Genomic DNA, 27471 nt, shown 5'->3' on the forward strand with positions numbered 1-27471 from the left:
GAAAGTACCGCCACTTCTGCTTGGCTTTGCTGGGACTGTCCGCAGTCTATGCCCTTCTCGGGACAGCCCTGGAGATGGCCCATGCCAGGGAGGGCTGGGGAGGAGGGAAGCACCCACTCAGGACAGTGGGGCACACACTGCAATCCAATCTGCCTTGAGGAAGTAGAAAGAGCGCTAGACTGGAGCCCAGCTGACCCGGACCAACCACCTCTGTCTGGACCACCCTGGACAGTCACTTCACCTGTCTGGGCCTCAGTTTCCTCAAGTATAAACTGCAGAGAGGGCCAGGTGTGGTGGCTCACACCTGTAATCCCAACACTTTGGGAGACCAAGGTGGGCTGATCACCTGAGGTCAAGAGTTCAAGACCAGCCTGGCCAACATGGTGAAACCCCATCTCCACCAAAAATACAAAAATTATCTGGGCATGGTGGCACATGTCTGTGATCCCACCTACCTGGGAGGCTGAGGTACAGGAGTCGCTTGAACCGGCCGGGCGCGATGGCTCACGCCTGTAATCCAAACATTTTGGGAGGCTGAGGCCGGCGGATCAAGAGGTCAGAAGTTCAAGACCAGCCTGGCCAGCATGGTGAAACCCCATCTCAACTAAAAATACAAAAATTAGCTAGGCATGGTGGCGCGTGCCTGTAATCCCAGCTACTTGGGAGGCTGAGGCAGGAGAAACACTTGAACCTGGGAGGTGGAGGTTGCAGTGAGCTGAGATTGTGCCACTGCATTCCAGCCTGGGCGACAGAGCGAGACTCCATCTCAAAAAAAAAAAAGAATTGCTTTTACCTGGGAGGCAGAGGTTGCAGTAAGCCGAGATCGCATACTGCGTTCCAGCCTGGGCGACAGAGCAAGACTGTCTCAAAAATAAATAAATAACTAAATAAATAATACATTAAATAAAATAAAAAAAATAAACTGCAGAGAGGAAGACTACCCTGGCAGGGGCTAAGCAGACCACAGGGGACATGGGTGAAAGCACAAACTTATCCACAAAGTGAGCCACACCTTCTACCCCCATTCCTCCCCTGTCCCCCTCAAGACCCCTCATTCCCATGGTCATGAGGCCTCCTGGCTCTGGAACCAGACACCTGGGTGGGTGGGGTAAATCCTGGTTCCAAGGCCCACAAGTTGTATGATCTTGGGCAAGTGAATGAACTCTGGAGCCTCAGTTTGCCCAGCTGGAAAACGGGGATAATAGAAGGAAACACTTACCAGGGTAGCAATCATGCCTAACTGATGCCTGGCCCATAGTGACCACTGGGCAGAATAGCCATTGTCGGTTATTATTATGAAAACTATTATTATTTGAGCCTTTCTGTGCTGAATGGGACTCAGCTGTCACCCTTTCCTTCCCGAAGCAGGAACCGCAGCCCCAAGAGGGGAAGTGATTTGTTCAAGTCACCAGCGATTAAGTGGACAAGGAGCCGGAACCCAGACTCCCTCTCCAGCCCAGGCCTCCCATTCAGGTCGTTCCCAGGGAGGCAGCCCGACACCAGCCCTCCCGCCCGGATCCGCGCTCCCGCCCCCGGCCTTCGCTCCCTCACCCTCCGGCTTGGCGTCGCCCTTCGCTTCGGCCAGCAGCAGCCAGCCCAGCAGGGCCAGTAGCAGCAGGGGCCGCATGGCCGAGGTATGGGGGACGATCGGCCGACCCGGCGGCGCTCGCAGGGCTGGAAACTTCGCGACGGGGCCGCAGGTCCCGTTGCCACGCACTGGGCCCGCCCCGGGGGCGGCACCACCCCGCCCCTCCACGCCCTCCCCCGCGCCTGCCTAGCGGGGAAGGGTTTTTCTGCAGATATGCCCAAGTCCGGGCCTCTCCTTATCGGGGCAGCTCCCTTCGCCTGTCTGCGCAGCTCCCGGGGCTTCCGTCAGGCCCTGCCGTCTCCCTCCCTTCTCTGGGGGGTTCACTCCGACCAGAAAGAGGGCGGTGAGAGAAGAGCGAGGCCACGATTTCTAGACCCCAGGTTCTGGGCCAAGGCTCCATGGCATCGATAGCCGCGAGCCCCTGTTTGCTCGCCTGAAAAGTGGGGCTTATGATAGCGTCTGTTCATTGGGTCTTGCACGGGTTAATGGCGTTACCTGTAGCGCACTTAGAGCAGCCCCAGGTCAAGCCCCAAGGAAGTCAGTTTTCATGATTTCATTAGTCCTTCCCAAAACCCAAGGGGTGAGGGTGGGCACGGATGCGTTCAGAGACACGGACACCCCTACGTGGCCCACCCAGGCACTGGAAATGCAGGAAGCCCGTCTCCACTCTCCCCAAAAGGCAATCGCTTGATCTACCTTTGTGTCCCTGGGAGGCAAACCTCTGAGCCAAGGAAAGTCTTGCTTCTGAGGTTTTTTTTTTTTTCCATTTTTTTGAGACAAGGTTGCTTTCAGTTGCCCAGGCTGGAGTGCAGTGGCGTGATCACCGCTTACTGCAGCCTCGACCTCCCGGGCTCAAGCGATCCTCCCATCTCAGCCTCCCAAGTAGGTGGGATCACAGGCCTGAGCCACCATCCCTGGCTAATTTTTCTACTTTTTTTTTGAGACGGAGTTTCACTCTTGTTGCCCAGGCTGGAGTGCAACGGCGAGATCTGGGGTCACGGCAACCTCCGCCTCCCGGGTTCAAGCAATTCTCCTGCCTCAGCCTCCCGAGTAGCCGGGATTACAGGCATGTGCCACCATGCCCAGCTAATTTTGTATTTTTAGTAGAGGTGGGGTTTCTCCATGTTGGTCAGGCTGGTCTTGAACTCCCAACCTCAGATGATCCACCCGCCTTGGCCTCCCAAAGTGCTGGGATTACAGGCTGAGCCACCACACCCTAGAGAGATTAATTGTTAAATGAGTAAACGAATCGATAAAAGTTTTTAGGGCCTCTTCACAGATACCCAAAGCCCAACAAACAACTCAACGGTCTCTAGAGTAAGGGCTCCTGGACCAGATGTCAGACAGGGGCAGCCACCTCTGAACAAAAATCCTTCCTTCCTTGGAAGAAACCTCAGACAGAGGCCGGGCACGGTGGCTCACACCTGTAATCCCAGCACTTTGGGAGGCTGAGGCGAGCGGATCACAAGGTCAGGAGTTCAAGACCAGCTTGACCAACATGGTGAAACTCTGTCTCTACTAAAATACAAAAATTAGCCAGGCGTGGTGGCGCGCGCCTGTAATCCCAGCTACTCAGGAGGCTGAGACAGTAGAATCACTTGAACCCAGGAGACTGAGTTTGCAGTGAGCCAAGATTGAACCACTGCACTCCAGCCTAGGCGACAGAGCGAGACTCTGTCTCAAAAAAAAAAAAGAAAAAAAAGACCTCAGACAGGGACCCAGGAGCCTTTTCCCAGCTGATTAGGCTCCAGAGGAGTGGGTGGCAGGTGTAACCCTAGGCTGGCAGGGGGTTCCCTGCAGGGGGCAAAGGGGTGGGAGAGAAGGAATGTCACGAATGTCAATGGACGACAAAGAGCAGGCTATGCGTCTGTGCTGGGAAAAGATATTAATAAATCAACAGCATTCAGATGGGCTGGGTGCGGTGGTTCATGCCTGTAATCCCAGTACTTTGGGAGGCCAAGACAGCCAGATTGCTTGAGCCCAGGAATTCAAGACCAGCCTGGGCAACATGGTGAAACCCCTTCTTTACTAAAAAAACAAAAATTAGCTGGGCATGGTGGCATGTGCCTGTAGTCCCAGCTACTCAGGAGGCTGACTGGGGAGGATCACTTGAGCCCGGGAGGTGGAGGTTGCAGTGAGCCATGATCACACCGCTGCACTCCAGCCTGGGCAAGAGAGTCAGAACCTGCCTCAAAAAAAACAAGCAAACCAAAAAATAAAAATAAAAACAAAATAGCATTCAGATGCTGCAGCCAGAGAAATACACTACCCATATGAGTTAAGTGGAAAAGCAGAATATATAGTATGGTTCCACTCAGTAAAAATACCTTCTTTTTTTTCTTTTTGAGATGGAGTCTCACTGTATAGCCCAGGCTGGAGTGCAGTGGCACAATCTCAGCTCACTGCAACCTCCGCCTCCCTGGTTCAAGCAATTCTTTGCCTCAGCCTTCCGAGTAGCTGGGATTACAGGTGCCTGCCACCATGCCTGGCTCATTTTTGTATTTTTAGTAGAGATGGAGTTTCACCATCTTGGCCAGGCTGGTCTTGAACTCCTGACCTCGTGATCCACCCGCCTCAGCCTCCCAAAGCGTTGGGATTATAGGCGTGAGCCATCGCGCCCAGCCAAAAATATATTCTTACCGATGTATACATGCATAGAGACAATGCTAGGAGAAAATTATGGCCAAATATTTACTGTGATTATTTCCAGGTTGTGGGATTATTTCATATTTATATAGACAATTTTTGATGTTTTATATTATTTCCAGGTATTTATTTTGTTATTTATATTTTTCTTTTTTTTTCAATAAATATATACTATTTGTAAAATTCAAACAAAATCGGCCGGGCATGGTGGCTTATGCCTGTAATACCAGCCCTTTGGGAGGTGGAGGCAGGCAGATCACCTGACGTCGGGATTTCAAGACCGGCCTGACCAACATGGAGAAACCCTGTCTCTACCAAAAATACAAAATTATCTGGGCATGGTGGCGCATTCCTGTAATCCCAGCTACTTGGGAGGCTGAGGCAGGAGAATTTCTTGAACCTGGAAGGCGGAGATTGCAGTGAGCCGAGATCGCACCATTGCACTCTAGCCTGGGCAACAAGAGCAAAACTCCGTCTTGAAAAAATATATATATATATTCAAACAAAATCAATACATGCTATTTTTAGAATATAGGTCCAGGCCGGCACAGAGACTCATGCCTGTAATCCCAGCACTTCGGGAGGCCAAGGCAGGAGGACTGCTTGGGCCCAGGAGTTCCAGACCAGCCTGGACACTATAGCAAAACCCTTCCCCCATCTCTATTAAAAAAACAAAGATAGAGTCAGTCACTGGGAACCTTGGAAATCATCTCATTGTGTGGAAATCATCTCATTGTATGGAGTTGTGCTCATTGCACAGATAGCACAAGTGATATCCATAGGCATGGGGCAGCAAGCTCAAGGTCCCAAGGCAAGTAAAAGGAAGAGGCCTGAGCAGAATCCAGGGCCCCTACCTCCCAGCTGGGATCCAGGGCTGGGAGTTTCAGCATCTGAAGACAGGACTTGGTGCCAGAATCCACCGGATGTTTTGGATTCAGGAGGATGCAGACTCAGACTCCAGACCCCTGGAGGAAGAGGAAATGCCAGGAGGAGCAGAGGGAGGAGAATGAGCATTTGTTGGCTGGTTCCATTTTCTCTTTTTTTTTGAGACAGGGTCTCACTTTGTTGCCCAGGCTGGAGTGCAGTGGTGTGATTACAGCCCACTGCAGCCTCAACTTCCTGGGCTCAGGTGATTCTCCCACCTCAGCCTCCTGAGTAGCTGGGACTACAGGCATGCACCTTGCCTGGCTAATTTTTTTTTTTTTTTTTTTTTTTTTTTTGTAGAGACAGGGTTTCACAATGTCGGCCAGGCTGGTCTAAAACTCCTGAGCTCAAGACATCTGCCTTCCTCAGCCTCCCAAAGTGCTGGGATTACACGTGTGAGCCAATGCTCCCGGCCCCTGGTTCAGTTTTCAAAACTCTCCCTCATTCCCTGCTCGCAACAGCCTTGCTAATTAAACAGTATTGCCCCATTTGCAAAATGAGAAAACAGACCCAGAGAAGTGAAGCAATCTGCTCGATGCCACACAACTGATGCAGAACTACAGTAAGGGAGGCAGCATTGGAACCCAGCTCTAACCCTCCATTTGCTGTAGTCCAAGGAGAACCTCAATGGTGATGTACTATGAATAGAAAAAAAAAAAAAAAAACCTTGAGGCCAGGTGCCATGACTCACGCCTGTAATCCCAACACTTTGGGAGGCTGAGGTGGGAGGATCCTTTGAGACCAGGAGTTCAAGACCAGCCTGGGCAACATAGACCCGTCCCTCCGCCCCCACCCACCTCCCGTCTCCACAAAAAAAATTAGGAGGGCATGGTGGTGTGCGCCTGTAATCTCAGCTTCTCAGGAGGCTGAAGTGAGAGGATCATTTGAGCCCAAGAGGTTGAGGCTGCAGTGAGCCGTGATTGTACCACTGTACTTCTGCCTGAGTTACAGAGTAAGACTCTGTCTCAAAAAAAAGGAAAAGAAAAAACCCCTTGGGCAGTGGGAGTCCCATGCCCAAAAGTCATTTTAAGTCAGGAGGGGGAATCAATCTTGGAGGCTGCTGGCCTCTCTGGGAGAAAGGATTCACTCTGGCAAAGCCTGCCCTCTCCTCCTTTGGTATCTGTTTCCTGTTCCCTTCACCAAATTGCTGAAACTTGAACCCTGCCCAAGCTTCATGGAGAAAGGGGGCCTGTCTCTTTAACCAGTGGTGGCTGCCGTCCAGATGTTACTTCTGGTACGTGCTGCACGTGCTGTGGACAGTTAAAGGCGCAGGACTCAGATTTCTAGGGAAGGTGTAGAAAGGATAGCTGGCCTGGAGGGCAGCTGCCCGGTGACATGAGGGGCTTTTCTCATTTTCATCCTTTTCTTTTATTCATTTCCTTTTTTGGCCCCAGGAGGAGCAAGGGCTTCAGTAGGATGGCCATATTCTGTGCTGCTAGATGGATGATCACCTCTCACTAGCACTTAAGCCTTCCTAATAATAATAATAGTAAAAATAAATCATAATAAAATGTCATCTTTCTTTTTTTTTTTTTTTTGAGACAGAGTCTCACTCTGTCTCCCAGGCTGGAGTGCAGTACCTTAAGGCTGGGCACGGTGGCTCACGCCTGTAATCCCAGCACTTTGGAAGGCTGAGGCAGGTGGATCATCTGAGGTCAGGAGTTCCAGACCAGCCTGACCAACATGGAGAACCCTGTCTCTACTAAAAATACAAAAAATTAGCCAGGCATGGTGGCACATGCCTGTAATCCCAGCTACTCGGGAGGCTGAGGCAGGAGAATTGCTTGAACCTGGGAGGTGGAGGTTGTGGTGAACCAAGATCGTGCCATTTCACTCCAGCCTGGGCAACAAGAGCAAAACTCCATCTCAAAAAAAAAAGCCTAAACCTCAGCATCACACAATATCCCCTTGTAATAAACCTGCACATGTACTCCCTGAACCTAAAATAAAAATTGAAAAAAAAATAAAGAAGGTTAAGTGTGGTGGCTCACACCTGTAATCCCAGCACTCTGGGAGGCCAAGGTAGGAGGACTGCTTGAGTTCAGGAGCTCAAGACCAGCCTGGGCAACATGGCAAAAACCTGCCTCTCCAAAAAATACCAAAAAAAAAAAAAAAAAAATTAGCTGGGCATAATGGTGACGGCCTATAGTTCTAGCTACTTGGGAGGCTGAGTTGGGAGGATCACTTAAGCCTGGGAGATGGAGGTTGCAGTGAGCTGTGATCGTGCCACTGCACTCCAGCCTGGGCAACAGAGTGAGACCCTCTCTCTAAATAAATAAATAAATAAATAGGACTGGGGGTGGTGGCTCACACCTGTAATCCCAGAACTTTGGGAGGCCACGGTGGGCAGATCACAAGTAAGGAGTTCCAGACCAGCCTGGCCAACATGGTGAAACTCCATCTCTACTAAAAATACAAAAATTAGCCAGGTGTGTAGGTTCCTGTACACCTGTACAGGCAGGTTCCTGTAATCCCAGCTACTCAGGAGACTGAGGCAGGAGGACTGCTTGAACTCAGGAGGTGGAGGTTGTGGTGAGCCGAGATCGCGCCACTATACTCCAGCCTGGGCAACAAGAGTGAAACTCTGTCTCAATAAATAAATAAATAAATAAGGCAGGCGCAGTGGCTCACGCCTGTAATCCCAGCACTTTGGGAGGCTGAGGCAGTTGGATCATCTGAGGTCAGGAGTTTGAGACCATGCTGGCCAATGTTGTGAACCCTGGTCTCTACTAAAAACACAAAAATTAGCCAGGTGTATTGGCTGTAATCCTAGCTTCTTGGGAGGCTGAGGCATGACAACTGCTTGAACCTAGGAGGCAGAGGTTGCAGTGAGCTGAGATCGCACCACTGCCCTTTAGCCTGGGGGACAAAGTGCGACTCTGTCTCAAAAAAATAAAAAATAAAAATAAATAAAATAAATAAATAAAATAAAAATGGTAAGCAGACTGTAGGACCACTTGGACAGTTCCTTCTAAAGGGCACTGGCCTCAGCAAACATTTCTGTGTCTGCTCACAGCCCACCAGAGGCCACCTCAAATGACCGTTTAATTTCCAACAACTGGGAAGCACTGTCTGGCTTTGGAATGTACTGAAACCAAAGTGGAAACAATCACCCATTGTCTGCCTCTGTGCTTATATTGAATTTTTTTCCCAAAATACAAAGCAAAATTTCTTTTTTGCATCGATGATTCACAATTTAAAGCCATTTTCAAAGTATGAGACGTTAGTGTCTTATGTTATTTAATAAGTTAAAACTTAGGACGGACATCAAGAAGACGATTTGGTGTAGTGGAGACATTGATGGCCCTTGGCTGGATTTGTGTCCACGTGTGGTGTGCATGCAGCTAGACAGGTCTGTTAACAAAATATTTTTTGGGAAGTCTAGTTTCTGGTGGTTAGTTTTTATTTTATTTTTAATTTTTTTAGACGGAGTCTCGCTCTGTTGCCCAGGCTGGAGTGCAGTGGCGCGATCTCGGCTCACTGCAACCTCTGCCTCCCTGGTTCAAGCGATTCTCGTGCCTCAGTCTCTCAAGTAGCTGGGATTACAGGCGCCCACCACCACGCCCAGCTAATTTTTGCATTTTTATTTTTTTATTTATTCTTTTATTTATTTATTTTTTTTTGAGACAGAGTCTCCCTCTGTCACCCAGGCTGGAGTGCAGTGGCGCGATCTTGGCTCACTGCAAGCACCGCCTCCCGGGTTCACGCCATTCTCCTGCCTCAGCCTCCCGAGTAGCTGGGACTACAGGCGCCTGCCACCACGCCTGGCTAATTTTTTATATTTTTAGTAGAGACAGGGTTTCACCGTGTTAGCCAGGATGGTCTGGATCTCCTGATCTCGTGATCTGGCGGCCTCGGCCTCCCAAAATGCTGGGATTACAGGCGTGAGCCACCATGCCCAGCCTAATTTTTGTATTTTTAGTAGAGACAGGTTTTCACCATGTTGGTCAGGCTGGTTTCGAACTCCTGACCTCAAGTGATTTGCCCATCTCAGCCTCCTAAAGTGCTGGAATTACAGACGTGAGCCACCACTCCTGGCCTCTGGTGGTTCCCCTTCCCCTCCTCCTCCCTTTTCCTTTCTTCTTCTTTCTTCCTCTTCTCTCTCCTTTTTTTTTCCTCCACTTTTTCGTATTGTTCCAAGTGTTTCTTTGCAGTGAGGATAGTCTTTTTTTTTTTTTTTTTTTTTTTTGAGACAGAGTCTCACTCTGTCGCCCAGGCTGGAGTGCAGTGGCGTGATCTCGGCTCACTGCAAGCCTGCAACCTCCGCCTCACGGGTTCAAGCAGTTCTCCTACCTCAGCCTCCTGAGGAGCAGGGATTACAGGCATGCGCCACCACGCCCGGCTAGTTTTTGTATTTTTAGTAGAGATGGGGTTTCACCATGTTGGTCAGGCTGGTCTCAAACTGCTGACCTCGTGATCCGCCCGCCTTGGCCTCCCAAAGTGCTGGGATTACAGGCGTGAGCCACCGCGCGCGGCGAGAGGATGGTCATTTTTACAGAAACAAAGTTGTTGTGTGTGTGTGTGTATGTTTTTAAATTTTGGGGCTGTTGAATCCATCAGTAGCAAAGGGGCCCAACACGTGTTCGGTTTGGCTGGCTCGATGTTTTTTTCACGAGTGAATTGGATGCTTCCAGTCCTCCCCAGACCCCTGCACTTAACTCCACTGGACTTCACTCTTCCGGCCTGGGAACGGGTGGTCCCGCCCCCGGCAGCTTCTGTCCCGCCCTCGCCGTGGCTCCGCCCCCTTCTCTCCGGCCCGCCTCTCTCTCCTCCCTCCGCCCTCCTGTTTTCCATCTGTCGTAAAAGACACGGCGACGCTTGACGGCCGGCGTCGTTTGACGGCTGGAGGCCACCGAGAAGAAGGAGGAAGCAGGGGTGGCGGCTGCTGCGGCGGTTGCGGCGGGGGCCGGGGTGGGCGCCGCGGTCCGGGCCGGGCAGTGAGGCGCGGGCGGCCGGGCCGGTGGGCTGGGCGGCGGGCCCGGCGGCCGCCCTCGCGCCCTTGCCCGCGCCTGGCGGCCCGATGTGGCTGCAGCAGCGGCTCAAGGGGCTGCCGGGACTGCTGTCGAGCAGCTGGGCCCGCCGCCTCCTCTGCCTGCTTGGCCTCCTGCTGCTGCTTCTGTGGTTTGGGGGGTCCGGCGCGCGGCGGGCGGCGGGCGGCCTGCACTTGCTGCCCTGGTCCCGCGGTGAGCCGGGCGCCGCCGAGCCGTCTGCCTGCCTGGAGGCGGCCACCCGCGCCTGGCGCGGCCTGCGGGAGCGCGGTGAGGCGGTACCGCTGGGCCCTGGAGTGCCGGCTCTGGTGGCCAACGGCTTCCTGGCCCTGGACGTGGCTGCCAATCGGCTGTGGGTGACTCCCGGGGAGCGGGAGCCCGCCGTGGCGCCCGACTTTGTGCCCTTCGTGCAGCTGCGCCCGCTGAGCGCGCTGGCTGAAGCTGGAGAGGCGGTGCTGCTGCTGCGGGAGGGGCTTCTGCGCCGCGTGCGTTGCCTGCAGCTGGGGTCCCCAGGTCCTGGCCCCGTGGCCGCCGGCCCCGGGCCCGCCTCCGTCTCTGGCCTTGCCGCGGGGTCCGGCCGCGACTGCGTGCTGCTGCAAGAGGACTTTCTGGCGCACAGGGGCCGACCTCACGTCTACCTGCAGCGCATCCAGCTCAACAACCCCACGGAGCGCGTGGCCGCGCTGCAGACTGTGGGGCCCACTGCCGGCCCAGCCCCCAAGGCCTTCACCAGTACCCTGGAGAAGGTCGGAGACCATCAGTTCCTCCTCTACTCAGGCCGGTCCCCGCCTACGCCCACTGGGTTGGTGCACCTGGTGGTGGTGGCCGCCAAGAAGCTGGTGAACCGCCTCCAAGTGGCTCCCAAGACGCAGCTGGATGAGACGGTGCTGTGGGTGGTGCACGTCTCTGGCCCCATTAACCCCCAGGTGCTCAAAAGCAAAGCAGCCAAGGAGCTCAAGGCGCTGCAGGACTTGGCACGGAAGGAAATGCTGGAGCTCTTGGACATGCCAGCGGCGGAGCTGCTTCAAGACCACCAGCTCCTCTGGGCTCAGCTCTTCAGCCCAGGTGAGTCCTGGCCAGCGCTTGGTCCACCCTAGATATGTCCCTCCCAAGTCTGCAGAGGTGACACTGAAGGTGATGGTGGGGTGGTTAAAACTTGGGCTTGGCGTTTCACCAGGGGTTGAATCTGCTCAACTGCTTAGTGTCTGTGCGACCTTTGGATTCGTCGCCTAATCTCTCTGGGCCTGTATTTAATAACAATAACGCCTACCTCAGAAGGTTTTTATGAGACTGTAGTGGACAATTGAGTGTAAAGGTCAATTCTTTCTGTTACTTGTTTTGGTAGATGGGGCCTGATGTGAGCAGAGTGAAGTGTTTTAGAGTCAGTTTGCAGAGGTGAAACCAGCAGGTGGATCCCCTGATTTTTGCTCAGCACCGCAGTCGGCCTGGTGACAGACGTGGGCTTCTTGACATAACCCCTGCTAGGCTGAGGTGCGTCCTGGCAGTTGTGGCTGCAACTGGTTCACAGGGAGGTTGGAGAATCCCTTTTAGCAGGTTGAGATGCTCCTGCCTGATGAAAACTCTCCTCTCGTTGACTGTTAAAGAAAAGAAAATCCTGTTCTGGATGAGAGAGGGGTTTTGGTTTCCAGGGTTCCAATTGTCTGAACCTTTGTGTTTGGTTGCTCAGAGAGTTGAGTTCATTCAGCAAGTATCTATTGAATGCTTCTGCCAGGGCTGTTCTATGCATGGGGGGGTGCAGATGGGAACCAGAGTTCCCGTTCTCATGGTGCTTGCTTAAATTCTGGTTGGGAGGAAGACAGACATTAGAAAAGTGAAAATTAAAATTAAAATAAGGCATCTTTTTAGGCTAGAATGTGCTGGCTGGGCGCGGTGGCTCACGCCTGTAATCCCAGCACTTTGGGAGGCTGAGGCAGGTGGATCACCTGAGGTCAGGAGTTCAAGACCAACCTGGCCAACGTGGCGAAACCTTGTCTGTACTAAAAATACAAAACTTAACCTGACCTCATGATCCATCCACCTTGGCCTCCCAAAGTGCTGGGATTACAGGCGTGAGCCACCGCGCCCGGCGAGAGGATGGTCATCTTCACAGAAACAAAGTTGTGTGTGTGTATGTTTTTAAATCTTAGGGCTGTTGAATCCATCAGTAGCAAAGGGGCCCAGCACGTGTTTATTCAGCAAGTGTCTATTGAATGCTTCTGCCAGGGCTGTTTTAGGCATGGGTGGTGGCCTGCACCTGTAGTCCCAGCTACTCAAAGGCTGAGACGGGAGAATCACTTGAACCTGGGAGGCGGAGGCTGTAGTAACCTGAGATCGTTCCACTGCACTCAAGCCTGGGCAACAGAGTGAGACTCTGTCTCAATAAACAAATAAATACATACATACATAAAGCTACAAGACTGGAGAGAGAAAGGACAGAGAGGAGAAGTGGCCTGAGACTGGCCTCAGCACTGGTGACTGATCTGGCGCAGGATGTCTGATCATAGGGTTGGTGCCAAGTCCTGGCTAAGTCTGTGTTCTTCTGGGCTCTGGCACCAGGCCCCGCTGCTTTTTAACAGGATTCTAGATTTCAGGCCCACAGGCTCAAGTTGGTCGTGTAAACAAGACAGGCTGACTTTCTTCTATACTTTAGGGAGATGGGCACCACTGTCTTTATCATTAAGGCACAACACCTCACTCTTCTGCTGCCCTTGGTCTTTATTTCATATGCTCTGCCTCCCAGCTGTCCTTCCCCCTTAACATGCCGCTTTCATGGTGTTGCAGGAGTGGAAATGAAGAAGATCACTGACACCCACACGCCGTCTGGCCTCACCGTGAACCTGACACTCTATTACATGCTCTCCTGCTCGCCAGCCCCGCTGCTCAGCCCTTCCCTGAGCCACAGGGAGCGAGACCAGATGGAGTCGACGCTCAACTATGAAGATCACTGCTTCAGCGGGCATGCCACCATGCACGCCGAGAACCTGTGGCCGGGGCGGCTGTCCTCCGTCCAGCAGATCCTGCAGCTCTCTGACCTGTGGAGGCTGACCCTCCAGAAGCGTGGCTGCAAGGGGCTGGTGAAGGTGGGTGCCCCAGGCATCCTGCAGGGCATGGTGCTCAGCTTCGGGGGGCTGCAGTTCACAGAGAACCACCTCCAGTTCCAGGCCGACCCCGACGTGCTGCACAACAGCTATGCATTGCATGGCATCCGCTACAAGAACGACCATATCAACCTGGCCGTGCTGGCGGATGCCGAGGGCAAGCCCTACCTACACGTGTCCGTGGAGTCCCGTGGCCAGCCTGTCAAGATCTATGCCTGCAAGGCAGGCTGCCTGGACGAGCCAGTGGAGCTGACCTCGGCGCCCACGGGCCACACCTTCTCGGTCATGGTGACACAGCCCATCACGCCACTGCTCTACATCTCCACTGACCTCACACACCTACAGGACCTGCGGCACACGCTGCACCTCAAGGCCATCCTGGCCCATGACGAGCACATGGCCCAGCAGGACCCCGGGCTGCCCTTCCTCTTCTGGTTCAGCGTGGCCTCCCTAATCACCCTCTTCCACCTCTTCCTCTTCAAGCTCATCTACAACGAGTACTGTGGGCCTGGAGCCAAGCCCCTCTTCAGGAGTAAGGTAGGAAGCCGCCATCTGGTCGAAACCCGAGGCCTTGGCATTGCTCTCAGCCCTGTGTCTCGGAAGGGGCTAGCCTGGCGAGGGGGGGTGAGGCCTGGGCAGGAATGGGTGTCCTGATGCCCTCAGCCCTTGACACCAGAGAGCGCGCGCAAGTGTTTTGAGAGGAGACGACGAGGAAGGGAAAGCTGGAAATCCAGGTGTGAATTGATGGTCTTCTGGCTTTCCAGGGCAGCCCTCCCCTCCTCCCGCATCATAAATCTCAGCATTTAAAAATAACTGCAAGCTGGGTGTGGTGGTTTGTGCCTGTAGTCCCAGCTACTTGGGAGGCTGAGATGGGAGAATCCCTTGAGCCCAGGAGTTTGAGGCTGCAGTGAACTATGATTGTGTCATTGCACTCTAGCTTGGGCAACAGAGCAAGACCCTGTCTCAAAAAAGCAAAAAACAAAACAAAAAAGCAAATAAAAGTAAAAAAAAAAAAAAAAAAAAAAAATAGAGGCAGGGCCTGGTGGCTCATGCCTATAATCTCAACACTTTGGGAGGCTGAGGTGGGAGGATCCTTTGAGCCCAGTAGTTTGAGACCAGCCTGGGCAGGATAACGAGGACTTGTCTCTACAAAAAATTTAAAAATCAGCCAGGCGTGATAGTGCACGCTTGTAGTCCCAGCTACTTAGGAGGCTGAGGTGGGAGGATCACTTGAGCCCAGGAGTTTGAGACTGCAGTGAGCTGTGATTACACCATTGCACTCCATCCCAGGTGACAGAGTGAGACCCTGTCTAAAAATAATAATAATGAGGCTGGGTGCAGTGGCTCATGCCTATAATCCCAGTACTTTGGGAGGCTGAGGCGGGCAGATCACCTGAGGTCAGGAGTTCAAGACCAGCCTGGCCAACATGGTGAAACCCCATCTGTACTAAAAATACAAAAATTAGCTGGGCATGGTGGTGCATGCCTGTAATTCCAGCTACTCGGGAGGCTGAGGCAGGAGAATTGCTTGAACCCGGGAGACGGAGGTTGCAGTGACCCGAGATCATGCCAGTGCACTCCAGCCTGGGTGACAGAGTGAGACTCTGTGTCAAAAAAATAAAAAATAATAATAAATAATAATAAAATAAAAATAACTGCAACAAGCCCCTAGATTGACTTGAAGCCTCTGTCTGAACTGCTGGCGGGATCCCCAGCTTCCCCCCATGTGCCTGTTCATGGCATGCAGAGGTCAGCCCCTTGCTCCAGGCCTCAGACCAGAGTGGCCATCTCGTTAGCATAGGACACAGGACAGAAGCATTGCCCTCAAGTTTCCTGAGACATGTTTGCCCCTGGAAGCGGTGATTTTGGCCATCATTGCTGCAAGACTGTCATCGGGGCAGCATCTTAGCATCAGCATTGCTGTCGCGGGGTGAGGCTGCCTACTGTGCCCTGCCGCCTGGCCTTCTGTGCTTCCTCAGGAGAAAGACCAGCAGGGATTCCAGGGGGAGGCCTTTGTTAGCAGTTGTAGAAGAAAATGTTTCCCAAAGAGCTGAGCTGTTTCCCTTTCTCTTCTCTCCTCCCGTATCCCCCGTCCTCCCCTCCCCTCCCTTCTCTTCTTTTCTCCTTTATCTTCTCTTTTTAAACTGTAGTGACAGTAGAGAGGTATATTAGGCTCTGCGTCTGTGCCCCCAAGTAGTCAGAGAGCCCAGATCCCACCCTGGAGAAATGGGAAGTGTCCCATCACATCCACAGGGATGCCTGCGGCTTCTAGTTTCTGGCCCAAGACCAGGACTTGGAAAAGGAAGCAGAACTTGACCTGAAAGAGCAGAAGAGTGGGAGACAGGGCTGAGTTCCTCAAGTTCGAAGAAAGATCAAAAGTCAGATCAAAAAGGACCGCACAGAGGCCTTCCTTGTGAGCCGCCTCTGAACTAGCTGCACTAGGACAGGTGCCAAATGTGCATCGTGTGGGTTTTGCCGTCTGTTTGGCAGGCGGCTGCTTTTCCCTGCTGCTTGGTGGCTTCTCTGCCCTCGCTCTTGAGTGCACCTTCGGTTCCTCCCACAGTTGGGCAAATGAGCCAAACTACCTTCATGGGGTACTGACCGATCTCTCCTTGACTCAGGCTCAAGCTGGGCCGTGCCAGAGTGGAGCCAGTGAACACTCAGCTCCAGAAGGGCCCAGGCCACTGAGTCCGTGGTAATTCTGCAAGGCTGGGTCAGAGCCAGGGTGTGGTGCCACTAGGGTTGTCTCCGTAGCCTATTTCTGTAGCTGGCCACTGGGGTTGGCAGTGAACAGTAATCACACTTGTTTTATGAATTGAACAGGAAGATCCCAGTGTCTGAGTGAACTAACAGTCCTGCTTTCAGCCACCATTTGCACAAGACACCCAGCACTGAAAGTCCCGCTGCCAGGAGCAAGGGATCCTTTGGAAGCACCCGCCCTTTGTGCCTTGTTGGGGGAAACCAGTGACGCAGAAGTGAGTGTGGATACACCAGAGTTTGCATTGGAAGGAATGAGTGTCACGTGGGGAGGGAAGGGGCCAGTGGACCTTTTGTAAGCTTTCCACTCAATAAAATGAACCTGTATGGCAAATACTTGAAATGGAACTCACTCCTTCCGCTTTCCCCCTTTCTTCTGTCCCAGGAAATAGATCGTCTTTTGAAAAGACTCTTGTCTAGGAAAAGTTGTGTCCTTTTCCTAATTTAACGTGTTCTTTCTTAATGAAGTTTTAATTTATTTTTGTTGAGATTTTGTAGATGGTGAGTGTTGGCGGTGATGTCCGTCTCGGCGTTCGGAGGCCCCACGGTCCCGAGGCTGGGCCGGGGCCCCCCAGGGTGGCTGTGCTGCTACCTGTAGGAGGGTGCGGGTTGTGCTGTCATCCTCAGGTTTGCACGCCCTTTTTTAGGAGCCTGCGGACATCTGTGGTTTTGTACTTTGGGGCTTCAGGGGAGGTGTTTAACTTTCTAGTGATTGATGATTGTCAGGTTTTGAAATACCAAAGCTTTTTTGTTCTGTTTTTAAATAAATATCTTTCAAACTTTCACGACCGGTTTGTGTGTGGTTGAAACCTGGAGACATGCACCACGTCTGCCCTCAGCACTAGATCTGTCAGAAGCAGGACACCCACCCGGCCCCGCTGTCACAATGCTATTCCTTTCCGGTATGTTCTACCTCTCTTCAAAGGAGTCTGCCCAGAAGATGTGTTGTTGGCCACCTTTCTGCTCGCCAGGGGGTTGCTGAGTGGCCCTGCCGAGTGGGTTGCTTCTGGCATTACCCTAGCTCCTTCCCTGCTAAGGTGCCCTCTCCCCCACCTGCCCTAAAGAGCCAGGGTTCTCCTGCCCTGGGTTTTGCTGGCTATAGGACGTCAGCAAGACAAACCCTGAGTGGTTCTTCTCCAGGTTGTCTGCTGAAGCCACCATCGGATGCCTCCCCTCTGTGGGGAGAAGGGTCCACTCTGGGTACCAAAAAGGGGCCGAGCCGGGCATGGCAGTCCACCTGCGGGGCTGTCCTCAGCGTCTTGGCGTTTAGACTTTCTCTGCGTTCCCAGACAGCATTTTAAGCAGCATGACTCACCGGGAAGCCTGGTCTGCCTGCAAAGCAGCCAAATGTCTGGCCCACAGCTGATGGTTATGAGAGTAAACTCAAGCTCTGCTCTTAGTGGCACTGGTCACCCACTTACTTCTGTCCATGCAGCACCTTCTCCCCCGGCTCGTGCAGAGCTCTGACATGTGATCTTCCAGCCGTGGGCCACCGGCTGGTTCACCTATTACAGAGTGGGAACCTCCTGGGGTGCAATTGGTGTCATTTACAGTGTGACATTAAACGGAAAGCTGTTAGACCACAACTGCAGCTCCCATTCCTTCTTGAACTTGGAACTGGGCATGTTGTAGGCTCCCATAAATGTAAAACAAGACCGGGCGTGGTGGCTCACGCCTGTAATCCCAACACTTTGGGAGGCTGAGGTGAGCAGATCACCAGAGGTCGGGAGTTCGAGACCAGCCTGACCAACATGGAGAAACCCCGTCTCCACTAAAAATACAAAATTATCCAGGCGTGGTGGTGCATGCCTGTAATCCCAGCTACTTGGGAGGGTGAGGCAGGAGAATCACTTGAACCTGGAAGGCGGAGGTTGTGGTGAGCCGAGATCGCGCCATTGCACTCCAGCCTGGGCAACAAGAGCGAAACTCCATCTCAAAAAAACAAACCTTTGTATGTGGTGCCTGAGAAATACCTATCGAATTATTAGAATGTCAATAAACTGAGGTTTGTAAAGTACAGCTCTCATTAAGTGCTCACCATACGTGTTAGATATTTCACATCAACATGGCCTTTTGGGACGAAGAGGTTGCTGGGGGTTAAGATCCCAGTTTGAGAGATGTGGAACCTGGACCTCACACAGTGAATCATTTGTCCAAGGCCACGCGACCATGGAGTGACTGGAGTGCAAACTCTGCCTCGATGCCGGTGCAGGCTTGCTTGGATCCCCACACTGCCATTTCTCCCCATGGTGTGCGTCTGATGGCTTCTGTGGCATGGCTCAGTGTCCACAGGGCTTCCAGCTGGCCACCATGGTAGAGAGGAGATGCTGGTGGTCCATGGTGGAGCGGGCCAAGCCGTAACCCTGGTGGGTCCCATCTGCATGGTCCAGTGGAGGCTGTGGCTGCACAGAGAGCCTTTTTCTTTTTTTTCTTTTTTTTTTTTTTGAGACAGGGTCTCACTGTCGCCCAGGCTGGAGTGAAGTGGCACGATCTCGGCTCACTGCAAGCTCCACCTCCCAGGTTCACGCCATTCACCTGCCTCAGCCTCCTGAGTAGCTGGGACTGCAGGCGCCCGCCACCACGCCTGGCTAATTTTCTGTATTTTTAGTAGAGACGGGGTTTCACCGTGTTAGCCAGGATGGTCTTGATCTCCTGACCTCGTGATCTGCCCGCCTCGGCCTCCCAAAGTGCTGGGATTACAGGAGTGAGCCACCGCGCCCGGCCACAGAGAGCCTTTTTCAAATTGCTTTTTCAGGGCCTGAAATCTGGTGTGGAAAATTTAATTGCATACTATCTGAAGCTTCCCAACAGCCGAGACATTGGTTTGGAAATGTGTTCACTCCCTGAAAATCCACCTGCACCTCATACCTCTGTCCCATCTCACATCCTCTCAACCACCTCTTTTTTTTTTTTTTTTTTTTTTTTGAGACGGGGTCTCATTCTGTTGTCCAGGCTGGAGGGCCGTATGGCAGTCTCAGCTCACTGCAACCTCCTCCTCCCAGGTTCAAGCGATTCTCCTGCTTCACTCAGCCTCCTGAGCAGCTGGGATTACAGGCGTGTGCCACCACACCTGGCTAATTTTTGTATTTTTGGAAGAGACGGGGTTTTACCATGTTGGCCAGGCTGGTCTTGAACTCCTGACCTCAGGTGATCCACCCACCTCTGCCTCCCAAAGTGCTGGGATTACAGACTTGAGCCACCACACCCGGCCTCTCTCAGCCCCCTTGATTCCTGCCATTGTGGCGACAGCCAGCTCTGCATGGGTCTGAGTGTCCTGGCAGCACCCAACATCAGCCTCTGTCATCTTTAGGAAGCTGCGAGGCACTCAGGCATATGTAGCCTTGAAGCATGTGAATGATAACACCGTTTGGGGCCACCCTTCACCCGTGGGACATGGAGCCAGTAGACACAAGCTCTCCTCTTCTGTCCCTGGCGTGGACAATTCGGAGGCACATTTTATTCGACTCCTCAGAAGGTGCTACGGTTTGGATATGGTTTGTTGACATTTGGCCCTCAGTGTGGCAGTGTTGGGAGGTGGGGCTTTGTGGGAGGTGTTTGGGTCACGAGAGTGGGTCCCTCATGGATGGCTTGGTGCCTTCTCTCAGGAGTGAGTGAGTTCTTCCTCTTGTGGGAATGGATTAGTTCCCGAGAGAGCAGGTTGTTATAAAACCAGGAAGCCCCTCGGGTTTTGCTTCTTTACACGTGTCTGCTTCCCCTTCAACCTTCTCCACCATGCTACGAGGCCAGGCAGATGCTGGCACCATGCCCTCGAACTTCTCAGCATGCAGAGCCGTGAGGTAAATAAACCTCTTTTCTTGACTGGGCATGGTGGCTCACGCCTGTAATCCCAGCACTTTGGGAGGCCAAGGCGGGTGGATCACGAGGTCAGGAGATCGAGACCATCCTGGCCAACATGGTGAAACCCTGTCTCTACTAAAAATACAAAAATTGGCCGGGCGCGGTAGCTCATGCCTGTAATCCCAGCACTTTGGGAGGCCAAGGCGGGCGGATCATGAGGTCAGGAGATCGAGACCATCTTGGCTAACACAGTGAAACCGCATCTCTACTAAAAATACAAAAAAATTAGCCGGGCATGGTGGCGGGCGCCTGTAGTCCCAGCTACTCGGGAGGCTGAGGCAGGAGAATGGCGTGAACCCGGGAGGCGGAGCCTGCAGTGAGCCAAGATTGCGCCACTGTACTCCAGCCTGAGCAACAGAGCAAGACTCCGTCTCAAAACAAAACAAAACAAAGCAAAAAAAACCACACAAACATTAGCTGAGTATGGTGGCACATGCCCGTATCCCAGCTACACAGGAGACCGAGGCAGAAGAATCGCTTGAATCAAGGAGTCAGAGGTTGCAGTGAGCCAAGATCATGCCACTGCACTCCAGCCTGGCGACAGAGCAACACTCCGCCTCAAAAAAAAAAAAAAACAAAAAAACAAAAAACCTCTTTTCTTTATAAATTACCCAGCCCCAGGTATTCTGTTATAGCAACATGACATGGACTGAAACAGAAGGTCCCCACAAGATCAAGCCCCGGGTAGGAGACCCAGGCTAAGGCACTAACCAAGAGGCCTGTGGCTCCTCTGGACGATTTTTCCAGGAGGAAGTGGGATTCTCCGTGGCCACTGACATGGGCTGAATTGTGTCCCCTCCTCAAATTTCTACGTTGAAATTTTTTTTTTTTTTGAGAACTGTGAGTGCACCCAGGCTGGAGTGCAGTGACGTGAACATGGCTCACTGCAGCCTCAACCTCCTGGGCCCAGGCAATCCTCCTATCTCGGCTCCCCAAGTAGCTGGGACTGCAGGTGTGCACTACCACACCTGGCCAGTTTTTGTATTTTTTGTAGAGATGGGGCTTTGCCATGTTGCCCAGGCTGGTTTCAAGCTCCTGAGCTCAAGTATTCCACCTGCCTCAGCCTCCCAGAGTGCTGGGATGACACGTGTGAGCCATCATACCAGGCCCCTGTGTTGATGTCCTAACTTCCAATGTGATAGGATTAGGAGGTGGGGCTTTTAGGGGGGTTCTTAGGTCATGAGGGTAGAGTCCTCATGAATGGGATTAGGGCCCTTCTAAGGGGGCCCCACAGAGCTGCCTCACCCTCTTTCGCCATATGAGAATGCAATGAGAAGACAGCAGTCTGCAACCGAAAGAGGGGCTCCACTAGAACCCAACCATGCTGGCACCGTGATTTCGAACTTCAGTCTCTGGAACTGGGAGAAATCAATTTCTGCTGTTTTGAAGCTGCCCGGTCTATGGTATATTGTTAGAGCAGCTGGAACACACCAATACGGGCATATCCTTCCAGCGGAGAAATGGAACTCTTCTCTGGTGATAACAAACCAAGAATACAGAGAGTCATAGGACCGTGGATGCTGCTTTTTTTTTTTTTTAGACAAGGTCTCGCTCTGTCGCCCAGGCTGGAGTACAGTGGTGCAATCACAGCTCACTGCGGCCTCAGCCTTATGGGCTCAAGCAACCCTCCCACCTCAGCCTCCTGAGTAGCTGGGACTACTCAGCCTGGCTAATTTTTTTTATATATCTTGTAGAGACGGGGTTTCACCATGTTGCCCAGGCTGGTCTCAAACTCCTGAGCTCAATCGATCCGCCCACCTCAGCCTCCTAAACTGCTGGGATTATAGGCGTGAGCCACCGTGCCTGGCCAAATAAATCTTAGGGTATTTTTGGTGCAGGAGTAACCAGATTCTGACTGAGCACAGTGGCTCACACCTATAATCCCAGCACTTTGGGAGGCTGAGACAGGAGGATCTCTTGAGCCCAAGACTTCGAGACCAGCCTGAGTGATATAGTGAGATCTTGTCTCTACAGAAAATTTTAAAAGTTAGCTGAGCATGGTGGTGGCGTGCACCTGTGATTCCAGTTACTTGGGAGGCTAAGGTGGGAGGATCGCTTGAGCCCAGGAGGTGGAGGTTGCAGTGAGCCAAGATCATACCACTGTACTCCAGCCTATGTGACAGAGTAAGATCCTATATCAAAACAAAACAAAAACAAACAAAAAAACCCACAAAATCAAAAACTGGTTAAACAAAAGGAAGAGTATTGGTTCACATAACAGTGTAGCTTAGTAGGAGCTTCAGGAATGGTTTGATCCAGGACTCAAGTGATTTAGGGATGCATTAGTATCTCTTAGCTCTGTTTCCTGTAGATTGGCTTCCATCCTCAGACTGGCTACCCTTATGGTAACAAAAATGGCCACAGTTATCACAAGCTTGATGCCCTCCTAGCATTAAACCCAGTGGAATCCAAGTCCTGGTGTTCCTACCCAAAAAGCTGAGGCTCACCTCTGCACAGCCCAGCCCTAAGTCAATCACTGTAGCCAGGGTGAAAGGGATATGCTAATTAGGATAGGCTGGCCAGGCCGTCTCAGAGCTGGGGTAGGGTCAACCTCCAACCACTGAACAGACACTAATCGGAGAGGAGCAGCTTCCCAGAGGAAATTGTGGGTACTCTTGTCACGGATGAGGGCGAATAGATGTTGGCAGCGCAGTACAGACCTCCAGTATTCCTGCAAGGCGAGTGTCAGTCCTGTTTTACAGATGAGGAAAGTGAGGCTCCCAGACGATAAGTCATTAAGCCAAAGTCACATAATTTGTGGAGTCAGGGATGCGTTCCCAAGTCTGTCCAGCTCCAAAACTAGATGCTCCCACTACTAGCTCAAGTGATGGCAGACACATTTTGGAAACAGCCACCTGCCCTACATTTCCAGAAGCAGCATCAATTTCTGCCAGGCAGGGACGTTTTTCCTTTCCATCCAGGAATCTCTCTGGGCAGGGAAGGCTTGAGGAGCCTCTGAAGAGCAGGCAGGACATTGGTGGACGGCACTTACTTCCAGGCTCATGAACCTGGTGGGAGGAGCTTAGCCCTGGCGTGAGAGCGAATTCTCTCTAGGAATCTTTTTTGACTGGAACTCAAAGGGGAACAACACAGACACACCTCAGCGAATGCAGCCTTTAGGAGAGACAGACGAGTGTGGACGGAGGATTACCCAGGTGCCGAGGCAAGAGACTGAAGGCACAAACTGTTTCAGTATAATAAAATAGTTAGAATGAGAATAGTTATAATACAAATTAGATATAGAGATGGACATTATAAATCATTAGTATAAACATTATTAATCATTAACTTTTAATATTACTCTTTGTTGTATAACCAAGGAATAACCGGCGGGTATAGGGACAGGTGCTGAAGGGACATTGTGAGAAGTGACCAAGAAGGCAAGAGGTGAGCCCTCTGTCACGCCTGCATCAGGGCCGCTTGAGGGCTCCTTGGTCAAGTGGTAACGCCAGTGCCTGGGAAGGCACTCGTTACTTAGCAGACCGTGAAAGGGAGTCTCCGTTTCCTTGGAGGAGTCAGGGAACACTCTGCTCCACCAGCTTCTTGTGGGAGGCTGGATATTATCCAGGCCTGCCCGCAGTCATCCGGAGGCCTAAACCCCTCCCTGTGGTGCTGTGCTTCCATGGTCACGCTCCTTGTCCACTTTCATGCTCTTCCCGTACTCCTGGTTCCTCTTTGAAGTTCTTAGAAGATAGCGGTAGAAGAAATAGTGAAAATCTTAAAGTCTTTGTTCGAATTTCTGATAAGTGCACAGAAGAAAACGCTGACGTATGCTGCCTTCCCTCTCTGCTTCGGCTACCTAAAAGGAAAGGGACCCCTGTCCTATGATCACGTGACTTGCTTGACCTTATCAATCACTTGGACAACCCACCTTCCTTACCCTGCCTGCCCCCCTTGTCTTGTATACAATAAATATCAGCGCGCCCAGCCATTCGGGGCCACTACCGGTCTTCGTGTTTTGGTGGTAGTGGTCCCCTGGGCCCAGCTGTTTTCTATTTATCTCTTTGTCTTGTGTCTTTATTTCTTACTATCTCTGTCTCCGCACATGGGGAGAACACCCGCCAAACCCCGGAGGGCTGGACCCTATAGATGAGAAAGTGGATGATGATACTGCAGTCAGGGCTGCGGGACTATGGGGCAGGGACATCTAACCTCCCCTTGAAAGTCAGGGAGGTCTTCCTGGAGGAAGGTGAAACCTCCAATCTGGAAACCGAAAGATGATGGGAGTCAGCCAAGCTAAGCAGTGGAGAGCCTGAGTGAATGAATGAATGCACAGAGGTGGGTGGGTGTAGGGAAGCCAGGGAGCCTTTATTTTGAAACAGGGTCTCCCAGGCTGCAGTGCAGTGGTACAATCATGGCTCACTGCAGCCTCGAGCTCTTGGGCTCAAGTGATCCTCCCACCTCAGCCTCCTGAGTAGCTGGGACCACAAGTGCATGCTACCACACCCGGCTAATTTTTAAAAAATGTTCTGTAGAGATGGGGCCTCGCCATGTTGCCCGGGCTGGCCTCAAACTCCTGGGCTCAAGCGATCCTTCCGCCTCGGCCTCCCAAAGTGTTGGATTACAGGTGTGAGCCACTGCACCCACCCAAGAATTGGATTTCTTCGCCCACATCACTGACCTCTAGGGACAAAGGGTGGGCTCTGGCCCTAATTCACGGCAACAGTGACATTAGAGATCATCATTCCTCCCATGGACGTATCCCTTCTTCTCTCCTTATTACTGTCATAATTTTAGCCAATCTACAGCTTCCCTGAAAACCAAAGAACGGTTTTATCACCATGTTTTACAAAGTGCAAATTGAGACCCGGTGAAAAACAGTGACTTGCTAAAGGTCAAAGAGAGGTCACTCATGGAGTTGGGTGGTGGCACCCTTGCAGGATGTACCCCCAGCCAGTGGTGTGTTAATCATTACCTCTGCTAACAGCTTGTGATGGTTAATGGTAAGCGTCAGGAGTTCGAGACCAGCCTGGCCAACATGGTGAAACCCCATCTCTGCTAAAAATACAAAACATTAGCCGAGTGTGGTGGCGGTTGCCTGTAATCCCAGCTACTTGGGAGGCTGAGGCAAGAGAATCGCTTGAACCTAGGAGACGGACGTTGCAGTGACCCGAGATCGTGCCATTGCACTCCAGCCTGGGTGACAGAGAGAAACTTCATCTCAAAACAAAACAAAACAAAACAAAAAAACAGTGTCAATTGATCGCATCGAAGGATGCAAAGTATTGTTTCTGGGTGTATCTGGATGTTTCTGGACGTGGCCAGAATAGATTAACACTTGAGTCAGTGGACTGGGACAGGAAGACCCACTCACAGTGTCGGGGGCACCATCCAGTCGGCTGCCAGCACAGCTAGAAAAAGCAGGCAGAAGAAGGTGGAAAAAGCCGACTTGCCGGGTCCTCCGGGCTTCATCTTTCTCCCGTGCTGGAGGCTTCCTGCCCTTGAACATCAGACTCCAAGTTCTTCACCTTTTGGACTCCTGGACTTACACCAGTGGTTTGCTGGGGGCTCTCAGGCCTTCGGCCACAGATTGAAGGCTGCACTGTCAGCTTCCCTACTTTTGAGGTTTTGGGACCTGGACTGAGCCACTGCTGGCTTCCTTGATCCTCAACTTGCAGGCGGCTTATCATGGGACTTGACCTTGTGATCGTGTGAGTCAATTCTCCTTAATAAAGTCCCTCTCATATATACGTAGATCCTATTAGTCCTGTCCCTCTAGAGAACCCTAACACACACGTGGAGGAGAGCTCTGAAAACCCGGGCCAGGGACCAGTGTGACTGCTCTGTGGCTGTCCTGGGAGATGGCAACACTGGGCAAGTGAGCTCGTGAGAAAGGCTGGGGCTCCTCTCAGAATAAAACCATGGGAAGAGACAACTACACAGCATTCGCAGGGGCTGGGCGCAGTAGCTCACGCCTGTAATCCCAGCACTTTGGGAGGCCGAGGCAGGCAGATCACCTTAGGTCAGGAGTTCGAGACCAGCCTGGCCAACATGGTGAAACCCCATCTCTACTAAAAATACAAAAATTAGCCGGGCATGGTGGCCCACACCTGTAATCCCAGCTACTCGGGAGGCTGAGGCAGGAGAATCGCTTGAACCCAGGAGGCGGAGGTTGCAGTGAGCTGAGATCGCACCACAGCACTCCAGCCTGGGTGACAAGAGCAAGACTCCATCTCAAACAAACAAAACCTTTCTCTTGTCATGTAACCCATACATACACATGCTATGTACCCACAAACATTAAAAATCAAAAATTTAAGACAAAACAAAAGCAACAGAAAACCTTTTTTTGAGGAGTCCCTAAGGCTTCACCAGTTTGTCAAAATTGGAGCTTGATTGCTGAGACTTTATTTGCATACCCACAATGCATTGTGCACCAAATAATTTTCGTCTTTAAAATTACTAGAGCCCCTTTTTCCTTCAATCTATCTTTCCCAAAACTGAGATTGCTGTTCCAGAATTGTCTGAAGAAAAAGGCAGAAGTCAATAGCTCTTTTGGGCAGAAAGAAATTTACCATTAGCCTGTTGGGAGTAGCCATTACCTGAGAACTGAGTGCCGCCCACGATGCCTTTACTCTAGTTTCTCTTCATATCGCATAAATCTTTCGCCTTTTACTAAAGATTTCCGTGGAGAGAAACAACTCTTGAGTTTTAAGCCAATTTTTTGGAGGTCTTGCATTTTAGCAAGGCTTACTTGAGCGTTCTAAAAGTAGGTATACTTAGCCATTACGACGGTTCGTATTTGTTCTGAAACAAAAAACACACTCACAACTCAGAGAAAACATTGTTTCCTAGTATTTGAGTCTGAAGGACCAGAGCTGGCTTCTAGAGGAGCAGCTGGCGGGGGAAAAGGACAATTTACCCTCCTACGTAGCTTGAATGGGGCTTTGAGTCGCATCGCGGGGCATCGCGGGGCATCGCGGGGCATCGCGGGGCATCGCGGGGCATGGCGGGGCTGTGGGCGGCTGCTTCACGGCCTGAGCCTGGGGTAGATTTTTTTTTTTTTTTTGAGACAGTCTCGCTCTGTCGCTCAGGCTCGAGTGCAGTGGCGCGATCTCGGTTCACTGCAACCTCCGCCTTCCAGGTTCAAGCGATTCTACTGCCTCAGCCTCCCGAGTGGCTGTGATTACAGGCATGCGCCCTCCTGCCCGGCTAATTTTTGTATTTTTAGTAGAGACGGGGTTTCTCCATGTTGGCCAGGCCAGTCTCGAACTCCTGACCTCAGGTGATCCGCCCGCCTCGGCCTCCCAAAGTGCTGGGATTACAGGCGTGAGCCACCGCGCCCGGCCTGGGGGTCAGGATTTTTTGCGATGGATTTCCTCCCTCCTTTACTGGGACAGACCCTGCTAGTTTTTCCTCCCCAGTATTCAACCTCTCTCTAGAATCTCCCATCGCTAGCAGGGCTCACAGCTACCTGAAGGCATGACTGCATTTCCCAGCCTCCCTTGCGGCTGAGACGAATTCTGGCCAATGGGAGTGGCTGGAAAATTCACTTTCTCTTGCGTTTCATCAAACCGGTTGGGTCGGGGGAGGACTAGCTGCGCGCCTGGCACGCTCCAGAAGAGCCCTTGGGACTGCCTTCTTCGATTCTACACGGAGAAGCCGGCGGGAG

At 52.0% G+C, this 27471-nt stretch overlaps 2 protein-coding genes and 1 non-coding gene across 5 annotated transcripts in view; 2 read left to right on the forward strand and 1 right to left on the reverse strand.

The window, feature by feature from the left end:
- The window catches only part of PLOD1 (procollagen-lysine,2-oxoglutarate 5-dioxygenase 1), a 40834-nt gene extending 39003 nt beyond the window's left edge, over nt 1–1831 (reverse strand). Inside the window, exon 1 of the mRNA XM_003822061.5 lies at nt 1552–1831. Coding sequence (XP_003822109.1) covers nt 1552–1627 — 76 coding nt within the window. The 5' untranslated portion in view covers nt 1628–1831. The remainder of the gene's footprint in view (nt 1–1551) is intronic.
- Nucleotides 1832–10072: 8241 nt separating this feature from the next.
- Nucleotides 10073–16786, forward strand: KIAA2013 (KIAA2013 ortholog). Of its 3 annotated transcripts, none has more exons than XM_034955602.3 (3): nt 10086–11211; nt 12928–13781; nt 15395–16786. In XM_034955602.3, the coding sequence occupies exons 1-3, from the start codon at nt 10179–10181 to the stop codon at nt 15395–15397; spliced, it is 1890 nt and encodes a 629-aa protein (XP_034811493.1). In that variant the 5' UTR covers nt 10086–10178; the 3' UTR covers nt 15398–16786. The 3 variants fall into 3 exon arrangements, with proteins under 3 accessions (XP_034811495.1, XP_034811493.1, XP_034811492.1); XM_034955601.3 differs by having other exon boundaries at nt 10088–11211; nt 16068–16786; XM_034955604.3 differs by lacking the exon at nt 15395–16786 and having other exon boundaries at nt 10073–11211; nt 12928–14271.
- Nucleotides 16787–26430: 9644 nt separating this feature from the next.
- LOC112438248 (U5 spliceosomal RNA) lies at nt 26431–26550 on the forward strand. Its single transcript, XR_003026702.1, has one exon. It is a non-coding gene; the product is annotated as a U5 spliceosomal RNA (small nuclear RNA).
- Nucleotides 26551–27471: the final 921 nt, after the last annotated feature.

Source organism: Pan paniscus, chromosome 1, assembly GCF_029289425.2.
Source record: "Pan paniscus chromosome 1, NHGRI_mPanPan1-v2.0_pri, whole genome shotgun sequence".
Lineage (NCBI taxonomy): Eukaryota > Metazoa > Chordata > Mammalia > Primates > Hominidae > Pan > Pan paniscus.